Source organism: Pygocentrus nattereri, chromosome 11 (genome assembly GCF_015220715.1).
Source record: "Pygocentrus nattereri isolate fPygNat1 chromosome 11, fPygNat1.pri, whole genome shotgun sequence".
NCBI classification, from domain to species: domain Eukaryota; kingdom Metazoa; phylum Chordata; class Actinopteri; order Characiformes; family Serrasalmidae; genus Pygocentrus; species Pygocentrus nattereri.
The window spans coordinates 1932689-1956070 of NC_051221.1; the positions used below are offsets into that span (position 1 = coordinate 1932689).

Here is a 23382-nt window from a genome sequence, read left to right on the forward strand (position 1 = left end):
GTTATACATTATGTGTATGGTTTTTTGTTAAGAAACAATAACATACATACGTGTGTATGTGCGTGTATGTATGTATGTATGTATACAAGAGGTACATAGAATGTATACCTATATGTTTTCAATAAAAAATTGATCACAAAAAGAAATCTCTTTTGGCTGAGACATGGCATACACTGTTCTTTTAAATAGAGTAGAGACATTCACACTCAAACCTGATTGTCCAATTGATTGAACCTCCTGACCATATCCAACAAAATCCTGACCTGACATCCATAGAGCATTTTAAAGGGTGATTTGAGTAAATCACCATGTCCATGATTTGGCCATGTCTTTGTAGATGAATCACAGGTATCCTAGCTACAGTTTCGAGTCTATGGGCCTCATTCACCCATGAGTCTTTTCTGAAGTTTGTTCTTGATGAAGGTTCTAAGAGAAAGTCTCAGATTCATGACATGATCTTAAAGCCCAGATCTGTTCTCACCTCTGTGCTCTTGAGTGTGTGCAGATTCTGTTCTTACCAAAGAGCAAATCCCAAATAAAACACTGGTGGGTGATAGAATCTTCATTAAAACTGTGTAAGTGGGTTTAAGAAGAAATTTCTACCTAAGAACGTTTGGTGAATGAGGCCCATTGAGATCAACTAAGAGGATGACCTTGAGGGTGAGACTGAAGTTTAAGGTCAAGGCCTTTCAAACCAGATCTTTGCTTGGAATAATAGGTCTAGCTTTGTTCCCTTTAAGTTAAAGAACCTGGATTAAGAAGATTTGAAGTATTAGCAAAATCCACAGCCTCAGTTCTAAGAATTCTTCTGATTAGTGCAGCATAGCGTTACTAAAATATGTCTGTACGTGGACTGATGCGATTTTCTCCATCCATTTTTTGAAGTCCTACCAAATATTTCTGCTACTTCGGTGAACTTGGTGTTGACTGTTTTTTTTCAAGATTTTTTGGATTTTGTTCTCATAGATTATATTCAAGGATTCACCAACAGTGCTGGTCAGTTCCAGTCTTGGAGTCTGAACACTCGACATATTACTGTATTCTTCCTCTAACACACCTGACTGACTCAACTGATGCAGAGCTTAATGATTCCCTGATGGGTTGAAAAAGGTCTGAAACACTAAGAACAAGACACAGCCACAGTTATCAGCACTAAAGGAAGAAGTGAAACCAGCCCCCCACAGCCCACCAGCTGAACACAAACAAGCAGTTTTAAACAGTAAAAAGTCAGAGAGAGAGAGAGAGAGAGAGAGAGACAGAGAGAGGGAGAGAGAGAGAGAGAGAGAGAGAGAGAGAGAGAGAGAGAGCAGTGGGGTGGAACTCAGATCTGCATGAACAGGCCTGAGTCGTCCTCTTTCTCCCAGAATAGAGCAGCACTTTCACCAGATGTTCAGCTTCATTCAGCCAAACTCCCTCAAGATCAACACACAGCACTGCACTGAATCTCCAGCTGAACTCCCTCTCTAACAACACTGACCATCACCATTCATCACAGTAAAGAACTCAGACTGAACTCAAAAGAACCGGAAACTATGCAGCAGCACTAATGCGTTCTAGCACTGGAGAACATTCACTGGTTCCTCTTTCCACAGTGGAAGAACTAGAACTTTCCTAACTCCTAATCTAACTACCATCAGATGAACTGTCATAGAAACAGTTCAAACCTCTCATTAAAACCTGTGAATGTCTTCATCCAGGAGAACCTCACTGACCTCAGACCAGCTGGTCATCATGATCTGCAGCTGATAATGAGGGGATTAAATGAATCTCCTGTTTAAATAGAATAAAAGTCTCTTTTCACAGTGAGTTTGGTTCCTCCACTGAAAGAGAACCACAGTGCTACATTTCAGTGAAGTCATTGTACATAAACCTCCATCACTCCTCACTGTTCAGCCTGAGCTCTTCTACACTCATCAACTATTGATGAGCTTTAGAAATGAACGTCTAGCACTGAATGAACAGAACTGAGCTGATACTTTTTAATCAGATCTAAATAATCAGACGTGTTTATTATGGAGGTGTTTGGTGAGTCCATTTCCATAGAGGCTCCACTTTGCATGATCAGCCCATGCTTCAGTGCTCTGCTAGTGTTTATAGTCCTGTGAGTTTAACACTTCATGACTGAGAGCTGCTGCCCCACAAACTTCACCCACAGCAACCATGGCTTTGGTCTCCATCTTCATCTGGACGCTGACCCTCTGGACTCAAGGTGACTTGCTCATTTGCCTCTTTGTACAACTGGACAAGGGACGTATAATCTTTAAAATATATTGTTAAAACATAAATATATATAATGAGTTTTACATGTTTTTAATATTTATAAATAAATGTATAAAACTAAAGTTTTAATCTACATGTATTTATTATTTTTTGGTTTCCAGGTTCCAGTGGTCAGGTGACTGTGACTCAGCCTCCTGTCATTTCTTCACTTCCAAAAGAAACAGTTCAAATCAGCTGTAAAACCAGCCCTGCAGTTTACCGCTGGAGTGGTGGAGAAGAGGGATTAGCCTGGTATCAGCAGAAACCTGGAGAAGCTCCTAAACTCCTGATCTACTACGCTACCAGGAGACAGTCAGGTATTCCAGCTCATTTCAGTGGCAGTGGATCTGGATCTGACTTCACTCTGACCATCAGTAATGTCCAGACTGAAGATGCAGGAGATTATTACTGTCTGAGTGGACACAGTATCAGTGGTAGCTGGGTGTTCCCACAGAGTTTAGTAGGTGTACAAAAACCCCCCTCAGTCCAGCTGCACAGAGACTTCACTCTCACACTCATCAGTTTTAGTAGGAGATCATATTCAGAGGTGAGTTCACTGTAAAACATAGTTTCTTTACTATAATCAATACTTTATATGATGCATTTATTCATTCAAGTTATTTATTGAGTAAAACCAGTTCAGTTCAACAGAAATTCAGGCTCTTCAATAATATTCAGATTTAGCCATTAAGTTCAGATCTTTACTGAAGTTTCTGTAAAACTGAAACACAGACAGTAAAAACATGTAAACTCTGTCTGTTATAAGCTTTGAAGATCAGGGTTTAATTTAATTAGAGCTGTTATAAAATCTTCATGTGCAGCTCCGTTAGCTTAGCGCTAACATTACATTACAAACCCCTTAGAGGTGCTGATCTCACAATCTAGACTTTTTCATGTGATTTAATCCAAATTAATCCCGTCCACTCAACATTTAACATCTACAGCAGATCAATGTTCCTGTTATTTATTCATTTATGATGGAGTTTTGACATTAATGACCTGAACTGGAGGTCCAGCTCTGAAACTCACAGTTCAGGACTGAGTTCTATAGAGAAACTCAGAGCTTGAGTAGATTTTAGATCTGATACTTTTTTACTCCAGTTGTACTTTTACTGCTACTTCAGTCATGATTTCACTGAAGTATCAACACTTTCACTGGAGTCTGATTTGAAGCTGCTCTTTCTCTCTCAACACCTTTCACACTACATGACTTACACTGTTGTTCTGTGTTCCTACAGTGCAGAACTTCCCAAGAGTCTAACTGGACCTGATGGACACAGTGGTCAGCAGCAGTTGGTGTGCTGTTAGACAGAGTGACCCACCATGGAGTCTGACAGGCAGACTGACCAGCAGGGGGAGCCTCAGCCCACCTCAGCCCCTCCCAGCAGCCTCCTGGAGCTCCACCCTCCCACACTGATCAATAAAACTCCCACTACTGATCCTGGAGTGTGGAGCTGGGAGGTGTGCAGGAACGCTGCTGTGGGTTTTCTCACTGGTCATGTTCCTGCTGCCCCATTACTCTCTGTACACTGTGATAAAGAGCCCAGGAGAATTAGCTGGAGCTTCATTCCCCACTGCACTTATTACACTGTTTATACTCCCATTACTTCCCTCAGAAGAACCTCACTACATGGTCTTCTACAGGACCATCCCATGCCATGCCATGAAGTAATTCATAGTCCAGATTAAAGTGTGTTTTGGATCGTTGTTGTTTTAGTTACCAGCCTCTTTTTCAATTGACTGGGTCACATTTGTTTCCCGATTTTCTGATTTACTCTGTAGATCTTCTGTCAGTAGCAGCAGCAGCACCTGCTGCCCTGACTCAAAGTTTCGGGTCTTTGTTTCATTTTCTACCTAGCCTTCTGACTGTGCTGCATTTTCTCTGGTTTTCCTGAGCCATGCTGTCGTCTTCAGCCTCTGCACATTTTCATTTGACAGGCAGTGCTGCTTGAAAGTGTTTTGAATTGGTCCAGTAGCAGAAAAACAGCACTAAATCATGATACTGCCACCACCCTGTTTTACAGTTGGCATGAGGTTCTTATGCTGGAATGCATTGTTCAGTTGTGCTAAACAACATCTCTCATTTAGAGCATAAAGATACATTTTGGTCTGATCCATCCTCATGTCATTATTCCAGTGTTGTTCTGGCTCATCCAGGTGATTTTAACAACTTTAAACAGGCAGGAATGTTCCTCCTGGAGAGTAATGGCTTTCTCTGTGCTAGACTTCTCTATGGACCATTTTACCTCATTACTTGCCTGATGGTGGACTAATATACATTGATATTAGTGAGTGTGGGAGAGGCAACAGATCCTTAAACATTACCCTGGGGTTCTTTGTTATCTTCCAGAATGTTATACATGTTAGTTGTGGAGTCAGTTTTGTTGGATGACTGCTTAAGGAAAGAGTAACAGTGGTGTTGAATTTACTTGACTTGTACTGTATTGAGTGACAGTGGATCAGTGAAGCCCAAACTCATCAGTAATAGTTTTAGAACTTCCTCCAGTCTATTGAGCATTGACAAATAATGTTCTGATTTCCTCAGAGATCTTACTGTCTTAGGAGACATGGCATGCACTAATAAAAGAGTGAGGTAAAGGCCAGACTTTCTTAGTGAAGACTCAGGTTGACATTTTTAAATATGGTACGGTCAGTTATACTCCAATCTGACTGTCATCCAACTGACAGAACCTCTTCACACTAATAACCACCCACACTAAACTGAAAAGTCTAGCCGTTTACATACTTTTCCCCAAAAAAACAATATTTAATGTCCCAGTCTTGGAGACTGAACAAGCTACATATTGCAGTATTCTTACTCTAACACACCCACAGTTATCAGCACTAAAGGAAGAAGTGAAACCAGCCCCCCACAGCCCACCCAGCTGAACTCAAACAAGCAGTTTTAAGCAGTAAACAGTCAGAGAGAGAGAGAGAGAGAGAGAGAGAGAGAGAGAGAGCAGTGGGGTGGAACTCAGATCTACATGAACAGGCCTGAGTCATCCTCTTTCACCAGATGTTCAGCTTCATTCAGCCAAACTCCCTCGAGATCAACTCACAGCACTAGTGTCCACTGATACAAAGTCCTTATAAGAAAATCTGTCCACTCTTGACAAATTTCCGGTCAAGACCAGCGTCTTGTCTCTTTGAATGAGAAGAGATCAGTTACTGTTTTAATTACATTCATTTTACCAGACAATTCATTTGAGATAAACCTTCTAAAAAGCATCTGCCCAAATACTGCAGAAGGATTTTCCTGCTCGCTCTGGATCAGAGCTTTTCACTGAAGGGCAGGACTTTCTCCACACATAGACTCCACGTTGAGCATTAGGAACTTTCCCATTCACTTTCCAACCAGTGTCTCCTACTTTATAATGTCTGACTTGCATGAGGGGAGCAGTCCTGTAGATCTAGATCTGTTCTCCTGTTAGTTCTGTGAACCTGACTGTGCTATAATCTAGAACCAACCACTTCATTTAGATTTAGCACAGTCGGCACCAAAACACCCTGCAGTAATCTGCTGTCTTTACTGACGGATCCTCCTAAAGTTAATCTACCTAACATTAGCAAACTCAGGTAACAATGATTTCATTATTTATACAGAGTCCCTCAAATCTACGTTCACCAGCTCTGCTGCTGGAGATCCACCTTCCTGCAGAACTCAGCTCCAGCCCAAATCCAGCTCACCTGATCTGACTAAATAAATGGACATGTAGAATTAACACTAATCTTCCGCGAACTACGAAAATTTTCCTAAGGGAAACCAGCGACCATGTAGCCCACTCCCCTGCTGTGAAGCGATTAACGCCCATTGTCTTGGTAATGATATGGAGTGCGGTGGAAGTGGAAACCCCCCATGCCCACAGAAAGCTCCTACAGCTCCCAAAGCACCTAACATGACACAACTTGAAGGTGAACTTCAAGTTACAACCCGAGTGTATATGTTACCGATCCGACAGCGCGACGGAGAATCTGTAGAATCGTGTTTCAAAAGTTCTAATTCAAGGGCGCGTAGTAGCGACGGACGGAGCAGTGGCGATTTCTCTAAGACTGCAAGGGAAGCTCAGCTTGCCCTAAAATGTCAAACATGTTCAGTTGTGTTAACATTTCATTCACTACAAATGCGTTAAAAGCTGAGTGTCTTTTCACTTCAACAGGACCGCTCATTCAAACGGGACGTCTTTTTCATTGCTTCGAAACTCGCCGGTCATTGGATAAATGTGGTGAATGGAGCTGTGGGCGGGTCTGGACGCGGAGCTTCTGCAAAATGATTGAAGGATCAGACGAAAGGCTGAATCCTGTTTTGATTGACAGCTATTTTTACCCATTTACGTCAAAAGACAAACTGCAACCCATTTCTTGGCGTTTACTTGGTGAAATTACTTGTGCATTTCCGTTGTTCATTGTGTAAATAAAACACACTCCTAGTATTTCCTTGTTTCACTTTAACATAATTTCAACATTTCCTTGTACGAGCTAGCCAGCAAACAAGGTTCACACACAGAGCTGCTGTCTCAGTCCTCCTCTGTGAATTAACATAATAAAGGGTGATGTATGGTCCTGCTAATTGCTGGCAAGAAGGAGGGGTGATGTCCTGAGGATCTTGAAATCTCAGGAGGACTAGTGTTAAATGACTGTGTGGAGGTGAACTCTCCAGGAAGGTCTCTCTCCAAGAACAGGACTGGTGACCACTTTTTTCCTCCACATCTGGATGTTGTTACCATCTAGAGCTGAAATAGCTGCAGCTGTGTGTGTCTGGGTGGATTATGAACTAGATATACATGCAGAACAAGTCCATACATTACATTTACATACTGTACGGTTCCTGCCCTGCTGTGTTCTTCACTCTGACTGCGTCCAGATACTTATGCTACTGCTCCTGTCCTCCCCTCTCTTTCTCCTGCTCCTCTCCTACCTTGGAAGAATGCAGGGGAATAGAGGAGGGGAGAGGGGCAGGAGGGGTAGAGAGAACCAGCAGAACCTGGGGAAACGGAACAGCTGAGTCCTTTAAACGTCACTAATAGACAGAATAGATTCACAGAAAGCTGGAGTTGGAGTTGGCCTGTGAAAGCCCAGTGTAACAGCATGAAGCCTCTGATGTTCACTGACAATCAGAACAGCTTTCATTATGAAGTGTAGAAGTGGAATTTATATCAAAACAGAATATTTATATCAGGTTTATTAAATATGCATTAAAAGAGTTTCTCCTGAACCTGCGACACTCAGAAGAGTCCAGACACATTATTCTCCAATACAGCGTTGAAAAGGAGTAAAGTACAGAGCTATTAGAGCTCAACAGTGGTGGACAGTATCTGAGTAACTGAGTAACTGAGTATCTGAGTAACTGTAATTAGTTTCTGTACTTTAGTATTTTTGGTGTATCTGTACTGAAGTTTCTCCGTTCTGGGCGACTTTTTCCTTTCACTCCACTACATTTCAGAGTCTAATATCCGACTTTTTCCTTTTAGTTCTGTGAACCTGACTGTGCTATAATCTAGAACCAACCACATCATTTAGATTTAGCACAGTCGGCACCAAAACACCCTGCAGTAATCTGCTGTCTTTACTGACTGATCCTCCTAAAGTTAATCTACCTAACATTAGCAAACTCAGGTAACAATGATTTCATTATTTATACAGAGTCCCTCAAATCTAAAGTACAGAGCTATTAGAGCTCAACAGTGGTGGACAGTAACTAAGTAAATGTAATTAGTTTCTGTACTTAAGTAGTTTTTTCATGTATCTGTACTGTTTTTCCATTTTAGGCGACTTTCTCCTTTCACTCCACTACATTTCAGAGTCTAATATCCGACTTTTTCCTCCTACATTTTGAGAAATCTGTCGTTCCTTTCGGTTTCTGTGTGTATAAAAACGTAACATGTCAAAACAAAAGAAGCGCAAAGCCAGAGCACCAATCAGGGCCCAGCGGTCACTTTGTTTAGAGCTGGTTTTGACCTGTTGGTCATACCGACCCAGTGCAGCACGCGGTTCAACGTCAGCGCAGCAGCGTAAAACTTTGGGAGAGTCTGTTCAACATAAATGATGAACTAACCTAACTTTGTGTAAATAGAGCTCAATATAGAAATATGTCCACATATGCAGTCGAGACTGACGCGGCTTTTTTCTGAATTTCTACAAACACCATTTCATTTTATAGTAAATGAGTTTGGGCTGGTTTATGTTTATGAACAGACGCCTACAGATCAACATAGTAAAGGAGCTCATCTGTGATCCTGAGTTTAAAGCCAGTTTTTATTCAACTTAAACTTGGAACTAAGTTGTAAATAAATCTGAAACTGAAACTTTGCTTGTGTGTAAAAAGTGATTTCAGAGCCACTCGGTTCTCCCTGATGGAAACTGTTTACCTTCAGTGTTTTGTGCTTCTGATCATTTTAATAGACGTCAGCGTCACTAATTAATGACGTTCTATTAAAAGACTGGTTTACGAAGAGAGACGCTGGAGGACTTTCACCTGAAATGAGTTCATGAAGCCATTCTGGTTATAAAAATGATATCAGGACATCAGAGCCAGAATTACTCTTTTAGTACTTTTACTTTATACTTAAGTACATTTGAAGGGAAATACTTTAGTACTTTTACTCAAGTGGAGGTCTAAAGGGAGGAACTTCTACTTTTACTGGAGGAATATTTTACCTTGGGGGTCTCGACTTTAACTCAAGTACACGGGGAAGCGTCTGTGTAACTGAGCAGCTGAACTAAGAAGATTTAGTGAAGATTAATGACTCAGTTTTCTGATGTACCTTCAGTGTCAATCAACAAGCCTCCTGTGAAACGGTGTATCAGTGTGTTCAGGTCAATGAAAGTGGCTGTTAGATTCTGGAGATTTAGAGTCTCTGAATCAGAAACATGACATTTATGAATAATATGAATAACTTGAATAAAGACTTGCTGATAATAAAGTTACAGTCCGATGACCAGACAGGGAGAAATATATTTATAGTTTATTTTGGGGGGGTTATTTATTCATTTATTTAATGGAAGTTTGTCAGTGTGTTTATTTATTAATGGACAGATTTATAGACTGTTATATTTCTCATGTCAGTAAAAAATTGTTAATACTTTTCCCCCCAAGAAAACTTCCAAAAATCATGACATAAAAGACTAAACACTGTTTAAAAAGCTTTATTAATTAGAAGAGAAATGAACAAAAAAGAAAAGTTTACATGTTTATTGTTGCTGGTTGAGGAAAAATAACACAATAAACAATTAAAGACTGTAGATATTAATACTGAAGATCTTTATTGTGATGAGGAAGTGATGAGATGAAGATCAGAGCATTAAGCAGAGCCATGTTTGAGCTCACTGAAGATCAAGAGGAGCTCTAGCAGCTCCAACACATGCGTGGACGCTCACTGCCCAGTGCATTGCTCTCTCCTCAGGGTTTGGCTGACAGGAGTCTGGGAGTCCTTGGTGGCCTCACAGGTCACTGTCTTCTTTAGCCACTGGTCCTCCTGGAGGGTCAGGGTGCTGCTCCAGCTGTAGAGGCCATTGTCCTTCTGCAGAAGCCCGGGGCTCTGGCTAACCCCCGAGCTCCAGCTGCTCCCGTCCACCTTCCAGCTCAGCCTCCAGTCTGAGGGGAAGCCCTTGTTGGCCAAACACACGAGTGTGGCCTTCCCCTGCTGCAGCTCCACGCTGGAGGGGGGCAGGCCGTGAGGGTGGGCGCGGCCACACCTAGGACACACACACAGTTTCATTTCCCTTATTTCTAACAGAGCACAACTGAGTTCAGTGATGCATTCAAAACCAAACTCTAATTACAACCTTAAACTCAACCGTTTCACACACAAACTCATATTTCCAATCACATTCATAGCTGCACTTCATTTCCATTTTCATTAGAAAATATGACTGAATTTCACTCAGTAAAACTCGGACATTCTGCACATCCTGTGATGGGAAATTTGAAATGGAACATGATTTTATTTCCTCCAAAAAAATAAATAATCCCTAAATAAATGGAGCTGCAGTCTCCATGTACAATGGCTTCAAAGCTTTAGAGCAGAAAACGCTGCTCATAATAACCTCCACATTGTGGCTTCCAGATGGAGACAGAACTGCTGTAATGGAGCCCAACACTGACACTACAATCCAGCTCTACATCTGATCTTTTTAAAGAAATGTCATTAGTGAACACTTCACAGGAAACCTTTAGGAAATATTAGTGTTTTAAAGAAAAGAAATCCAGTTCAGAAACAGGAGCTCGTGGTAAAGCCTAAAGCTCCACGCTCGCCACACTTCAGCCAAGTTCTAAGGAAATACATTCAAATTTGGAGCAGAACTGATTTAGAAGAACATCAAGTACATCTGTACTGTTGATCCATAATCATTTTAATAAAAGATTCCTTTTGAATAAGGAGGAAAAGTGGACTTACTTCCAACTGACAGTTTGGTTCCTCCACCAAAAGTCCACCACAGTGATACAAACTGGTTTACTGGCTGTACAAAAACCTCCTGCTCTAAACACGCCACTCTCTTCAGCCTCTACACGCACTATTTCTGACCTATAATACAATATTAATGGGTTCTACAATCATCTAATAATGGACTAAACTACACACTGTAGATCTGCACACGTTCTGCCTTTTATTCCCAACAAGGATTATTTTATAAGCAGTGAAATATCTAAACTGAGGACTCGCTTGGTCCTTTAGAATTTACACAACAGACAAACTGAACTTCCAAAACACTAAATATACAGTTTTAAATTGGTAGAAAATGTTCTAGATAAAAGTTCTTCAAAAGGTTTTAGATGAAAAGGTTCTTACTGTTTTCATTTTTTCCTCCACCAGAAAGTCCTCCAACCCTGATCCAGACAGACTGGGTGGCAGTTGTAGCTGCAGAGACCCTCAAATGAAAGGCAGAGACAGTTAGAACTGCACAATAAGAGAGCGCCCTCTGCTGGACATTAAAGGGAATATTTCACTTCTAATAGAGGCTCCACTTTGCATGATCAGCCCACGCTTCAGTGCTCTGCTGGTGTTTATAGTCCTGTGAGTTTAACACTTCATGACTGAGAGCTGCTGCCCCACAAACTTCACCCACAGCAACCATGACTTTGGTCTCCATCTTCATCTGGACGCTCACCCTCTGGACTCAAGGTAGCACATTGATTTAATTTTCTGTAGATTTTTGGTAGTTAATGTTATTTCTTTTTTTAATAAAATTCAATTCTTTAAAAAGATTCATTTAAATGAGTTTATATTTCATTCACTTCTTTATTCAGGATCCAGTGGTCAGGTGACTGTGACTCAGACGCCTGCAGTGAAAACTGTTTCTCCAGGAGACTCAGTTACCATCAGCTGTAGAACCAGCACTAGCGTTCTTGGTGGTAACTACTTAGCCTGGTATCAGCAGAAACCTGAAGAAGCCCCTAAACTCCTGATCTACTACGCTTCCAGTAGACAGTCAGGTGTTCCAGCTCGTTTCAGTGGCAGTGGATCTGTATCTGACTTCACTCTGACCATCAGTAATGTCCAGAGTGAAGATGCAGGAGATTATTACTGTCAGAGTGTACACAGTATCAGTGGTAGCTGGGTGTTCCCACAGTGTTTAGTAGGTGTACAAAAACCCCCCTCAGTCCAGCTGCACAGAGACTGCACTGCTGCAGCTGGACTCTACTGCAGGTGCTGAGGGGCAGGATGGACACACACAATAACACACTCTGTGGAAATCAGGACTTTAGATGGAGTTTGTTCTTCTGTTCATTAGACTGGAAATGCTTTGTGATTTTAGGGGTTTATTTCCTGATCTCCACAGGTCTGGAACTAGCTGTAGAGTTCAGCTCCAGTCTCCTTTATTCTAAAGTTTAGTATAAGGATCTGGACAGATTATGAAATGGATGTTTCTCTCAGTCCTGAGAAAGAGGGAGTCCCTGAAGAAGTCCTTCACCAAACTCAGACCCATCAGCTTTTAGTAGGAAATCATATTCAGAGGTCAGTAGAGTGTAAACAGTAGTTTGTCTGTTCAACCTAAAAATGAGTTTGTGGTTCTAAGCAGTTTAACTGGTTTTTTTCAACAGAGAATTCCTTAATTTAAAAGATTTATTCCAGTAATAGAAGTTCAACTGTTACATGAAGACATTCAGGCTCTGTTTTCAGTTTTCAGGACTGTGTGGACACAAATCTGATCTTTCCAAATCCGACATGAGTCACTTTCATATGTGGTCCTAAATCGGATACGTATCCGATTTGTGGCCACGTGACTTTAATCTGACGCTCAGATCGGAATTCATGTGGTTTTTTCCATCGCTCTGCGCCATCATTCAGCGTTACCAAGGCAACAGCACCAGACAGACGTTAAAGCCTGTAAACGGTGGAAAAGCAGCTCATCTCACCCTTTTCTCCTCCGTCTGGCTCTAATAATGAAGCTGAGAGCTGATCAGAGTTAATGATCTTCTCAGAGAAGCTCGTTCTGCTCGTTAGTTTGTGTTGATGATGCAGTGATTCAGTCACGTGATGTCACTGAGTGGGAGGAGCTCATGAGGGTCATTTCAGGCCAACGGTTCATCACATTAATGACCGATTAGAGTCACTGACCTAAACGAGTCTGAAGCATCACGTCAGAGAGATCAGATTAGAGCAAAGAATCAGATTTGAGTGATGAGGCTTTAATGTGAACACAGCTTCAGTTCAGATCTTTACAGAAGAAGTCTCTGTAAAACTGAAACAGACAGTAAAAATATATAAGCAGAATATCTGTGATAAACCAAAAATATCTGTGTTTAACTTGGAGCTGCTATAAAGTCTTCATGTCCACGAACTGTAGCTTGGTGCTAACATTACATTACAAACCCCACACAACACGACTCACACTGCTGTTCTGTGTTCCTGCAGTGCAGAACTTCCCAAGAGTCTAAGTGGATCCACCTCGGGGTCTTGACCCTGAAGTCAGAGATGGGACAATTCACAAAGCTGTATAGATGCTGTGGTAACACTATTTTGAGAGGTCTTTATAGATGATTAATAAGCTCTTAACAGAGAATCATAAACACATGAACTGCATATCAGTGAAGTAGCAGTAGTGAAATATCTGAATACACTGAAGTAAATATCTTGTAGATGTTCTGTTGATACATTAGTCACATTAAGTAGGTGTAGCATTCATTATATGGTAATTACTTTAAGCAACACCTAATCCCCACCCTGGTCCTAATCTCTAACCCAATCTTAACCCTCACTCTGGTCCTAATCTCTAACCTAGTCTTAACCCTGATCCAGGCCGTAATCTCTAACCCAATCTTAAACCTCACCCTGGTCCTAATCTCTAACCTAGTCTTAACCCTGATCCTGGCCGTAATCTCTAACCCAATCTTAAACCTCACCCTGGTCCTAAACTCTAACCTAATATTAACCCTCAGCCTGGTCCTAATTTCCAACCTCATATTAACCCTCACCCTGGCCCTAATCCTAACCCTCACATTAGCCTTAATCCTAAATCCAGCCTTCACCAAACCTTAATCCAGTGAAGCTGCAGGTACAGCATGGTGTCAGTCTTTAACAGCTTGATGAAGATGTTGAGATGATGTGTTTACTAATGTGTTCAGTGACCTTTCAGGTTAAACATCTACAGATCTGAACTTGAACACTCCAAATAAAATTAATAATCTCAAATTAAACAAGGAATTAAATTAAATAAAGGAATTAGTAAGTAAATGTTGATGGTAAAAAGTTCTAATACACTTCAGGAAAACTGTATCATTAAGATCTGAAAATACTCAGGAGAGAAGAAATCCATCAAACTTTTACTTCAGTGCATGAAATTGAATAAATATAACTAGTTACTGCTCATCTCTACTTTTCACTACACAGCAACACAAATCTCCCACTGCTCCTGATGCTCAGTGTTCCCCAGGGTTCTGTTCTGGGCCCCTTTCCCTTCTAAATTTATACACTTATATCAGTTTTCACTCAGTTTTCATTCATAATGATACACAAATCTGTATCAGTCACCAAAGACCACTCTCCATCAGCCCCTCCCTCCCTCTCTGTCTTCATCTGTGATGTTAAGATTTGGATGAGCTGATTTCCTTAAATTCAACACAGAAAAGATCGATATATTAATACCTGCTGCTAATTATTTTGTCAAATCCCTCTGTGAAATAATTTGTGATATTGAGTTCAGATAAAACCTTCACAAACTCTTCATGATCATGGTGTCATATTTGATTCCTCACTCACTTCTGAATCCCATATTATCTCACTGATCCAGACTGTCTTCTACCACCTTCCTCATATCTCCAGACTCCGCCCCATGATTATCAGCAGTGCTGCAGAAATGTAGATTAGATCTTTATCAGTTCCACCTTCATTACTGTAATGACCTTCTTAGTGGACTCCCAGTTAAACTCCTCCCTAAATACCAGTCTGTTCAGAACTCAGCAGCTGGAGTCCTCACTCACACTAAGCACTCTGCCCTCATCACACCTGCTCTCCATAACCTGCACTGCTTATCTGCCCCTTTGTGTGGTCAGTACAGGCTGCTGCTCATGACCTTCACAGACATACATGGCCTTGACCTTCATACCTTACTGACCTCCTCCATCTCTACACGCCAGCTCGGACACTCAGGTCTTCTGGAGCTGGTCTGATTGGAGTGAATCAGACTGTCCTCAGTCAGTGGGAGAGAATTTAGTGGAACAGCTCCAAACCTCTGGAACTCCCCTCTATCTCTGTCTTTAAACACAACTCAAACCCCCTGTTCACACAGTGCTTTACCTCCCTTTACATGTTCATTCAGATGGAGCTGATGCTCTTCTCCTGTATGTTAGAGCTCTTATTGTTTGTTTCTGCACTCGTTCTGTTTCACTGTTACCTGCTTTGAGTTTAATAAAGGTGCTGTAGAAATAAAACAGCTTATTATTTGACTGACACACTGATGGTCATCAGCAGCACTAAAGGAAGAAGTGAAACCAGCCCCCCACAGCCCACCCAGCTGAACACAAACAAGCAGTTTTAAGTAGTAAACAGTCAGACAGAGAGAGAGAGAGAGAGAGAGAGAGAGAGAGAGAGAGAGAGCAGTGGGGTGGAACTCAGATCTGCATGAACAGGCCTGAGTCGTCCTCTTTCTCCCAGAATAGAGCAGCACTTTCACCAGATGTTCAGCTTCATTCAGCCAAACTCCCTCAAGATCAACACACAGCACTGCACTGAATCTCCAGCTGAACTCCCTCTCTAACAACACTGACCATCACCATTCATCACAGTGAAGAACTCAGACTGAACTCAAAAGAACCGGAAACTATGCAGCAGCACTAATGTGTTCTAGCACTGGAGAACATTTACTGGTTCCTCTTTCCACAGTGGAACAACTAGAACTTTCATAACTCCTAATTTAACTACCATCAGATGAAGAGTCATAGAAACAGTTCAAACCTCTCATTAAAACCTGTGAATGTCTTCATCCAGGAGAATCTCACTGACCTCAGACCAGCTGGTCATCATGTTATTCACTGCTGGTTCTTTACCTTCAGCACAGTTCACTCTAGAACATATGAGTGGAGCTGATTACTGAATAATCACATTCACTAAAACTAACATTTCATTTATGAAGCAAAGACTAATTTTAATGTTTTATGGAGGAACCATGTTTGTTGTTTGAATTATTTTCTTTCAAAAACTGCTCTTATCAACATCAATAGCTCATGATGTACTATATTAGTAACAGCTATTATAAATATGAATAGATAAACAATAATTGTATTAATACATATCCTATCATGGCCTTCAGTCGGCTGATCCTCTGTCCTTTTCTATCTCCATGCAATCTTCCTTTCCTCTTTACTCTATTAATTAATGCTGTCCAGTAGAGATGCTCTCAAATTACAGTTACTCTCTCTTTAAAGCTTCTGAAGCTCATGCCTCCTTGAAGACCTGGCTTGTACCCTCTTCTCACTCCTGGCCTTGTTCCACTCCTGAGCTCCAGGTCATGAGAGCAGTAGGCTACCTCCTTCAGAAGCTTTAGAAGAAACCTGGCCTTAATGTTCAGCTCATCGCATGCAGTGAAGAAGTTGGCAGATCTGACATCAATGTTTCCTGTTCACACCACATGTCTTCTACAATCGGCAGTGCTCATTTCAGGCCTCTGTCACTCTTTACCACAGTTAACAAACCCATTCACTCCCTGCATCTAATGTTTCTGGCTCTGCTGAGCTATCTGAGGAACTTCTCCTGTTTCTTCATAATAAAATTGCTTCTACAAATAACCTTTTCAGGAGTTTATCTGGGAGACCACAACATACCAGTTAAATCCTTCCAGTGCCATACCAACAAAAGTCCTCCAGTTATCTCTACTCCCACTTCTCACCTGAGTAATCTTGAATGTCTGGAATTGTCCTGTTCCAACTAAAACCTGCTGCAGTTGTGCTGGTCATGAAGAAATCTGGTTTAGATTCAACTGGTTTAAATAATTTCAGACCAAACTCGAATCTCCCTTTCGCTGCTAAACTACTGGAAAATGTCTCTCATGTTGCTCAAGGGGTTCCCCAGGGTTCTGTCCTTGGCCCTCTCCTCTTTATAATTTACAGACTTTCACAGGGCCGTATAATTCATCAGCATGGACTCAGTTTTCTTTGTTATGTGAATGAGAAACAGATATAAATCAGCTTCAACTCCTCTAATCTCTTGCTCTCTCCCTCTCTAACTGTGTGTTTATGAGTATCTCTACACGCCAGCTCGTACACTCAGGTCTTCTGGTACTGCTTTCTTCACCCCAGTTCAGATCATCCTCAGACAGTGGTTCATTGTAACAGGTCCAGAACTTTGAAACTCACTTCCTCAAAGTTTGCATGATCTCACATTTGTCTCGGTCTTTAAGACACAAATCAAAACCTGCCTGTTTCTCAGTGATTTGCTTTTCTCTGAATTTCAATCATTTTTATATGTAAACCAACCTTGTGAGGAAGGAGCTATGAAAAGGAAACTTATTTCTATTAAAAACACAATTTCCTTAAAACAAATAGTGCCTGGTTGGGTGGACAACAGTGTGATGCATCAGTGTTTTCAGGTTAATGAAAGTGGCTGATAGAGTCAAGAGTTCTTTAGAGTCTCTGAATCAGAAACATTACATTTATACAAAACTAAATAAAGATTTGATTCTATTGGGACAGAGTTGAACTGTTATCCATGTAACGACTTGTTCAGGTTTTTATTTCTATATTTGTTTTTTGTGAGTTTGTATAGGTTCATTTATTGATATTCTAATAAAGAAAACTCCTCTGGACAATAATCATGTTTCTTATGACTGCTAGAAAAATAAATAACTGTGTCTCATTAGGGCGGCACGGTGGCGTGGTGGGTAGCGCTGTCGCCTCGCAGTGAGGAGGGCCTGGGTTCGATTCCCCGGCCGGGTGACCGGGGTCCTCTCTGTGTGGAGTTTGCATGTTCTCCCCGTGTCTGCGTGGGTTTCCTCTGGGTTCTCCGGTTTCCTCCCACAGTCCAAAGACATGCAGTCAGGCCAATTGGAGATGCTAAATTGCTCCTAGGTGTGAGTGACTGTCTGTGTCTGTCTGTCTGCCCTGCGATGGACTGGCGACCTGTCCAGGGTGTATCCTGCCTTCCGCCCGAAGACTGCTGGGATGGGCTCCAGCACCCCCCCACGACCCTGACGGAGAAGTGGCTTAGAAAATGGATGGATGTGTCTCATTATTAATCGTATTATAATACAGCCTCAAACATCATGAAAAAAGTGGAAACACTGCAGTTAATCACATCTACAAGCTTTATTTTCAGAAGAGAAATAAACAAACATGATTGCAGTAAATTACAGATCAAACAGCTGTTTACATGTTTACTGTTGTTTGTTTCATAAAACATGAAAATAACACAAACAATGAAAGACTGTAGATATTAATACTGAAGCTCTTTATTGTGATGATGAAGTGATGAGATGAAGATCAGAGCATTAAGCAGAGCCATGTTTGAGCTCACTGAAGATCAAGAGGAGCTCTAGCAGCTCCAACACATGCGTGGACGCTCACTGCCCAGTGCATTGCTCTCTGCTCAGGGTTTGGCTGACAGGAGGCTGGGAGTCCTTGGTGGCCTCACAGGTCACTGTCTTCTTTAGCCACTGGTCCTCCTGGAGGGTCAGGGTGCTGCTCCAGCTGTAGAGACCAAACTGAACTTCCTAAAGACTAAATATACAGTTTTAAATTGGTAGAAAATGTTCTAGATAAAAGTTCTTCTAAAAGTATTAGATGAAAAGGTTCTTACTGTTTTCATTGTTTCCTCCAACAAAAAGTCCTCCAGCCCTGATCCAGACAGACTGGGTGGCAGTCGTAGCTGCAGAGACCCTCAAATGAAAGGCAGAGTCAGTTAGAACTGCACAATAAGAGAGCGCCCTCTGCTGGACATTAAAGGGAATATTTCACTTCTGATAGAGGCTCCACTTTGCATGATCAGCCCACGCTTCAGTGCTCTGCTAGTGTTTATAGTCCTGTGAGTTTAACACTTCATGACTGAGAGCTGCTGCCCCACAAACTTCACCCACAGCAACCATGACTTTGGTCTCCATCTTCATCTGGACCCTCACCCTCTGGACTCAAGGTAAAAATATCAGGGGTTGTATTTCAGTTCTGAGGCGCATTAACTCACTTTTCGTTTTGATCACAGCTGAATTAAAATTAAAAGAAGATGTTCTGAAATGTTCTGACTTGTTTTTCTCTGTATTTTTTTTCTTTAGGGTCATTTGGAGACAAAATTATGACTCAGACTCCAGGATCTCAGACTGTTTCACCAGGAGCCTCTGTTACTATCAGCTGCAGAGCCAGTCAGAGCATCAGTAGCTATCTCAACTGGTATCTGCAGAAACCTGGAGAAGCTCCTAAACTCCTGATCTATGGTGCTACTAACCGTCAGTCTGGTGTTCCTGATCGTTTCAGTGGGAGTAGATCTGGATCTGATTATTCTCTAAAGATCAGTGGAGTTCAGTCTGAAGATGCAGGAGATTATTACTGTCAGCAGTATCAGAGCTTCCCGCTCATGAGAATAGAATAGAATAAAAGTCTCTTTTCACAGTGAGTTTGGTTCCTCCACTGAAAGAGAACGTTCTCTTTCAGTGGAGGAACCAAACTCACTGTGAAAAGAGACTTTTATTCTATTTAAACAGGAGATTCATTTAATCCCCTCATTATCAGCTGCAGATCATGATGACCAGCTGGTCTGAGGTCAGTGAGGTTCTCCTGGATGAAGACATTCACAGGTTTTAATGAGAGGTTTGAACTGTTTCTATGACACTTCATCTGATGGTAGTTAGATTAGGAGTTAGGAAAGTTCTAGTTGTTCCACTGTGGAAAGAGGAACCACTAAATGTTCTCCAGTGCTAGAACGCATTAGTGCTGCTGCATAGTTTCCGGTTCTTTTGAGTTCAGTCTGAGTTCTTCACTGTGATGAATGGTGATGGTCAGTGTTGTTAGAGAGGGAGTTCAGCTGGAGATTCAGTGCAGTGCTGTGTGTTGATCTTGAGGGAGTTTGGCTGAATGAAGCTGAACATCTGGTGAAAGTGCTGCTCTATTCTGGGAGAAAGAGGACGACTCAGGCCTGTTCATGCAGATCTGAGTTCCACCCCACTGCTCTCTCTCTCTCTCTCTCTCTCTCTCTCTCTCTCTGTCTCTCTCTCTCTGTCTCTCTCTCTCTCTCTCTCTCTGTCTCTCTCTCCTCTCTCTCTCTCTCTCTCTCTGTCTCTCTCTGTCTCTCTCTCTCTCTCTGTCTCTCTCTCTGTCTCTCTCTCTCTCTCTGTCTCTCTCTCTCTCTCTCTCTCTCTCTCTCTCTCTCTCTCTGTCTGACTGTTTACTGCTTAAACTGTTTGTTTGAGTTCAGCTGGGTGGGCTGTGGGGGGGCTGGTTTCACTTCTTCCTTTTGGTGCTTCTGCAAACCCTTTTAAACTTTGTTTTACAGTTCATCAAATTTTCCTTGAAAACATCCAAACTGAAGAACAAACAGCTGCTGTTAATTATCTTCACTCAGTTCTCATCTTTCTCCAATCTGTCTTTGGTACTGTGAACCACCAGCTGCTGTATTTATCCTACCGGTCTGTAACATTGAATCTATAACATTAAAGACTCTTTCTCTACACAAGACTGTGGGCTTTTTCTCCTTTGGTCACTCATTTGTTTTGGTGTCATAAAGCTGTCATAGTCCTGTGATTATCAGCCTGGATTCATGTTTTATTGTTGCTAAGTACAGATCGACTAAGACCACAGTCAGTCCATGATCATCAAACCACACTGTTCTAACGATCATATCTTAGTCTAATGCTGAACCCACTGTTGTGTATGTAAACATAATTAGTGCTGATCTCATTTCATTATCATTGCTATGTAGAAACCCAGCTGTACTTCATCTAATCATCACCTTGGACTGATTCTTCATAACCAGCTCTGATCACATGACATCTGTTATCAGATCCTGAGGATTTCTACGACATGAACCAGAATTTTTTATTTTATTTTATTTATTTATTATTTATTTAACCAGGAAGGCCCTACTGAGATACACTGTCTCTTCTGTCAGGGAGTCCTGATGAAACTGAGCAGCTAAAATGAGATGAAAAGGTTTCATTCCAGAAAAGAGGACTTCATTTACGTCTTAGTCATTTCCAGACTTGATTACTGAAATTTTCAGCTTGCTGACTTTCTTTCATGCACCTTTTCTCTTCTACAGAGGATGCAGAATGCTTCAACTGATCAAGTTCACCAATTCCCGGCTTCACATGTCCTCTGCACCTGAATTCATAATAACACACTCACACGCTAACTTCAGATCTCCTGATCCCTGCCCTGCCCTTCCCTGAGATCCAAGAAAGGCATGAGGTCATTTCTCAACGCTTCACCGTCCACGTCTCTCAGTGGTTACACTTTCTCTGAGCCCCTTCTTCTGTGGGCTGAAGACTTAGTGCTTCACTAAATCCCTCAGACCACTGTTGAATTTATTGTTTACTTATTAAAAATTAAAATACTTTAAAATATGTCCTTATTTAACAAGATCAAGCTTTGATAGGACTTGATTTTAAGGTTATAGACTTTAGAGACTATCTGGGTACTTTGAATTGCGTTGATCTCCACTGTAATGAAAGGGAGTCTGCTAAATAAAAATTAAATGTAATATGGAACATATTATTATTATTATTATTATTACTATTAAGGTGGGATGATACAATAACGTCAGACACAATCTGTGGGAGATTTTTGACTCTTCACTACTTTGAAGTAGAACTAATAATATCCATAAGTTTGTAGATATTTGAAGGCAATCTTTAGAAAAGATGTGCTGAATGTGTTTTGTGAGATGTTCCATCTCCTGCTGAAGAACCCTGTTTCACAGTCAGGAGAACCCCCCAAAGAGAGAACAGTGCTCACTACTGTAGTGTTTGGGAGTTGATGAGTTCAGCTGAGTGCAGCTTTAGCAGCTGTTCTCAGATCAGTGAGAGTTTCTGAGTCAGAGCAGTTCCTCTACAGCTGAGGGAGGTTTTTGTATTGCGCTCTAACACTGTGCACAGTGCTACATTTCAGTGAAGTCATTGTACATAAACCTCCATCACTCCTCACTGTTCACCCTGAGCTCTTCTACACTCATCAACTATTGATGAGCTTTAGAAATGAACGTCTAGCACTGAATGAACAGAACTGAGCTGAAACTTTTTAATCAGATCTAAATAATCAGACGTGTTTATTATGGAGGTGTTTGGTGAGTCCATTTCCATAGAGGCTCCACTTTGCATGATCAGCCCACGCTTCAGTGCTCTGCTAGTGTTTATAGTCCTGTGAGTTTAACACTTCATGACTGAGAGCTGCTGCCCCACAAACTTCACCCACAGCAACCATGACTTTGGTCTCCATCTTCATCTGGACGCTCACCCTCTGGACTCAAGGTCACTCACTCATTTATCTTTGTGTAAATTAATTTCTGTCCTGTTTGATGTACATTTTGTTGTATTTTACGTTTCATACAATATTCTTTTAATATTTTCATCCTTTTTTTCTTTTACTTTCTCAGGATCCAGTGGTCAGGTGACTGTGACTCAGACTCCTGCAGTGAAAACTGTTTCTCCAGGAGACTCAATTACCATCAGCTGTAGAAACAGCACTGATGTGTATTTTGGTGGCAGTGATTACTATCTAGCCTGGTATCAGCAGAAACCTGGAGAAGCTCCTAAACTCCTGATCTACTACGCTACCAGTAGACAGTCAGGTATTCCAGATCGTTTCAGTGGCAGTGGATCTGGATCTGACTTCACTCTGACCATCAGTAATGTCCAGACTGAAGATGCAGGAGATTATTACTGTCAGAGTTATCATTATATCAGTAGCACACACCTGTTCCCACAGTGTTTAGTAGGTGTACAAAAACCCCCTCAGTCCAGCTGCACAGAGACTGCACTGCTGCAGCTGGACTCTACTGCAGGTGCTGAGGGGGAGGATGGACACACACAATAACACACTCTGTGGAAATCAGGACTTTAGATGGAGTTTGTTCTTCTGTTCATTAGACTGGAAATGCTTTGTGATTTTAGGGGTTTATTTCCTGATCTCCACAGGTCTGGAACTAGCTGTAGAGTTCAGCTCCAGTCTCATTTATTCTAAAGTTTATTATAAGGATCTGGACAGATTATGAAATGGATGTTTCTCTCAGTCCTGAGAAAGAGGGAGTCCCTGAAGAAGTCCTTCAACAAACTCAGACTCATCAGCTTTTAGTAGGAGATGATCTTTACAGGGTGAGTACTAAGCAGTTACACGTAAATCAGATGAATTCATAATGGAATTATTATCTGTCAAGCTGGTCAGCCAAGGTCCAGTTAAAAAACTGCATTCTTTTAAAAAACATTCAGGTTTAAAAGATTTTAATTTTTATACACATAAACTGTCACTGTAAACATCAATTACAGAAATTCATTTATTCTCTGCTTGTGTAGGTCAAATGCCATCAAAAGCCTTTCCAAAATAGCAAGATAATCAACAATTTATATTTATTTTATTCAAAATATAGAATTCACTTAAAACTACAAATTACTTTTTTTAATCAAATAATCAAAGTTAGTTATAGGAATGATAAAAATACCATCACTGTAGGTCTGGAACATGAAACTACGTCACTGAAACTGAACAGAAGTGAT

General features: G+C 41.3%; 1 long non-coding RNA gene and 3 gene segments (V, D, J or C); 2 read left to right on the forward strand and 2 right to left on the reverse strand.

Annotated features, from left to right (window-relative positions):
* Window positions 1–2154: 2154 nt before the first annotated feature.
* Window positions 2155–3530, forward strand: LOC119264313. The segment is given in 3 exon segments: window positions 2155–2209; window positions 2382–2743; window positions 3498–3530. Coding segments are annotated over 3 exon segments (444 nt in total).
* Window positions 3531–9494: 5964 nt separating this feature from the next.
* Window positions 9495–10108, reverse strand: LOC119264370. The segment is given in 1 exon segment: window positions 9495–10108. A coding segment is annotated over 1 exon segment (345 nt).
* A 1221-nt stretch (window positions 10109–11329) lies between these two features.
* LOC119264314 lies at window positions 11330–12193 on the forward strand. The segment is given in 3 exon segments: window positions 11330–11378; window positions 11504–11890; window positions 12132–12193. Coding segments are annotated over 3 exon segments (498 nt in total).
* A 5923-nt stretch (window positions 12194–18116) lies between these two features.
* Window positions 18117–18640, reverse strand: LOC119264393. The gene is made up of 2 exons (XR_005131003.1): window positions 18486–18640; window positions 18117–18406 (listed from the first exon to the last, which is right to left on the reverse strand). It is a non-coding gene; the product is annotated as an uncharacterized LOC119264393 (long non-coding RNA).
* Window positions 18641–23382: the final 4742 nt, after the last annotated feature.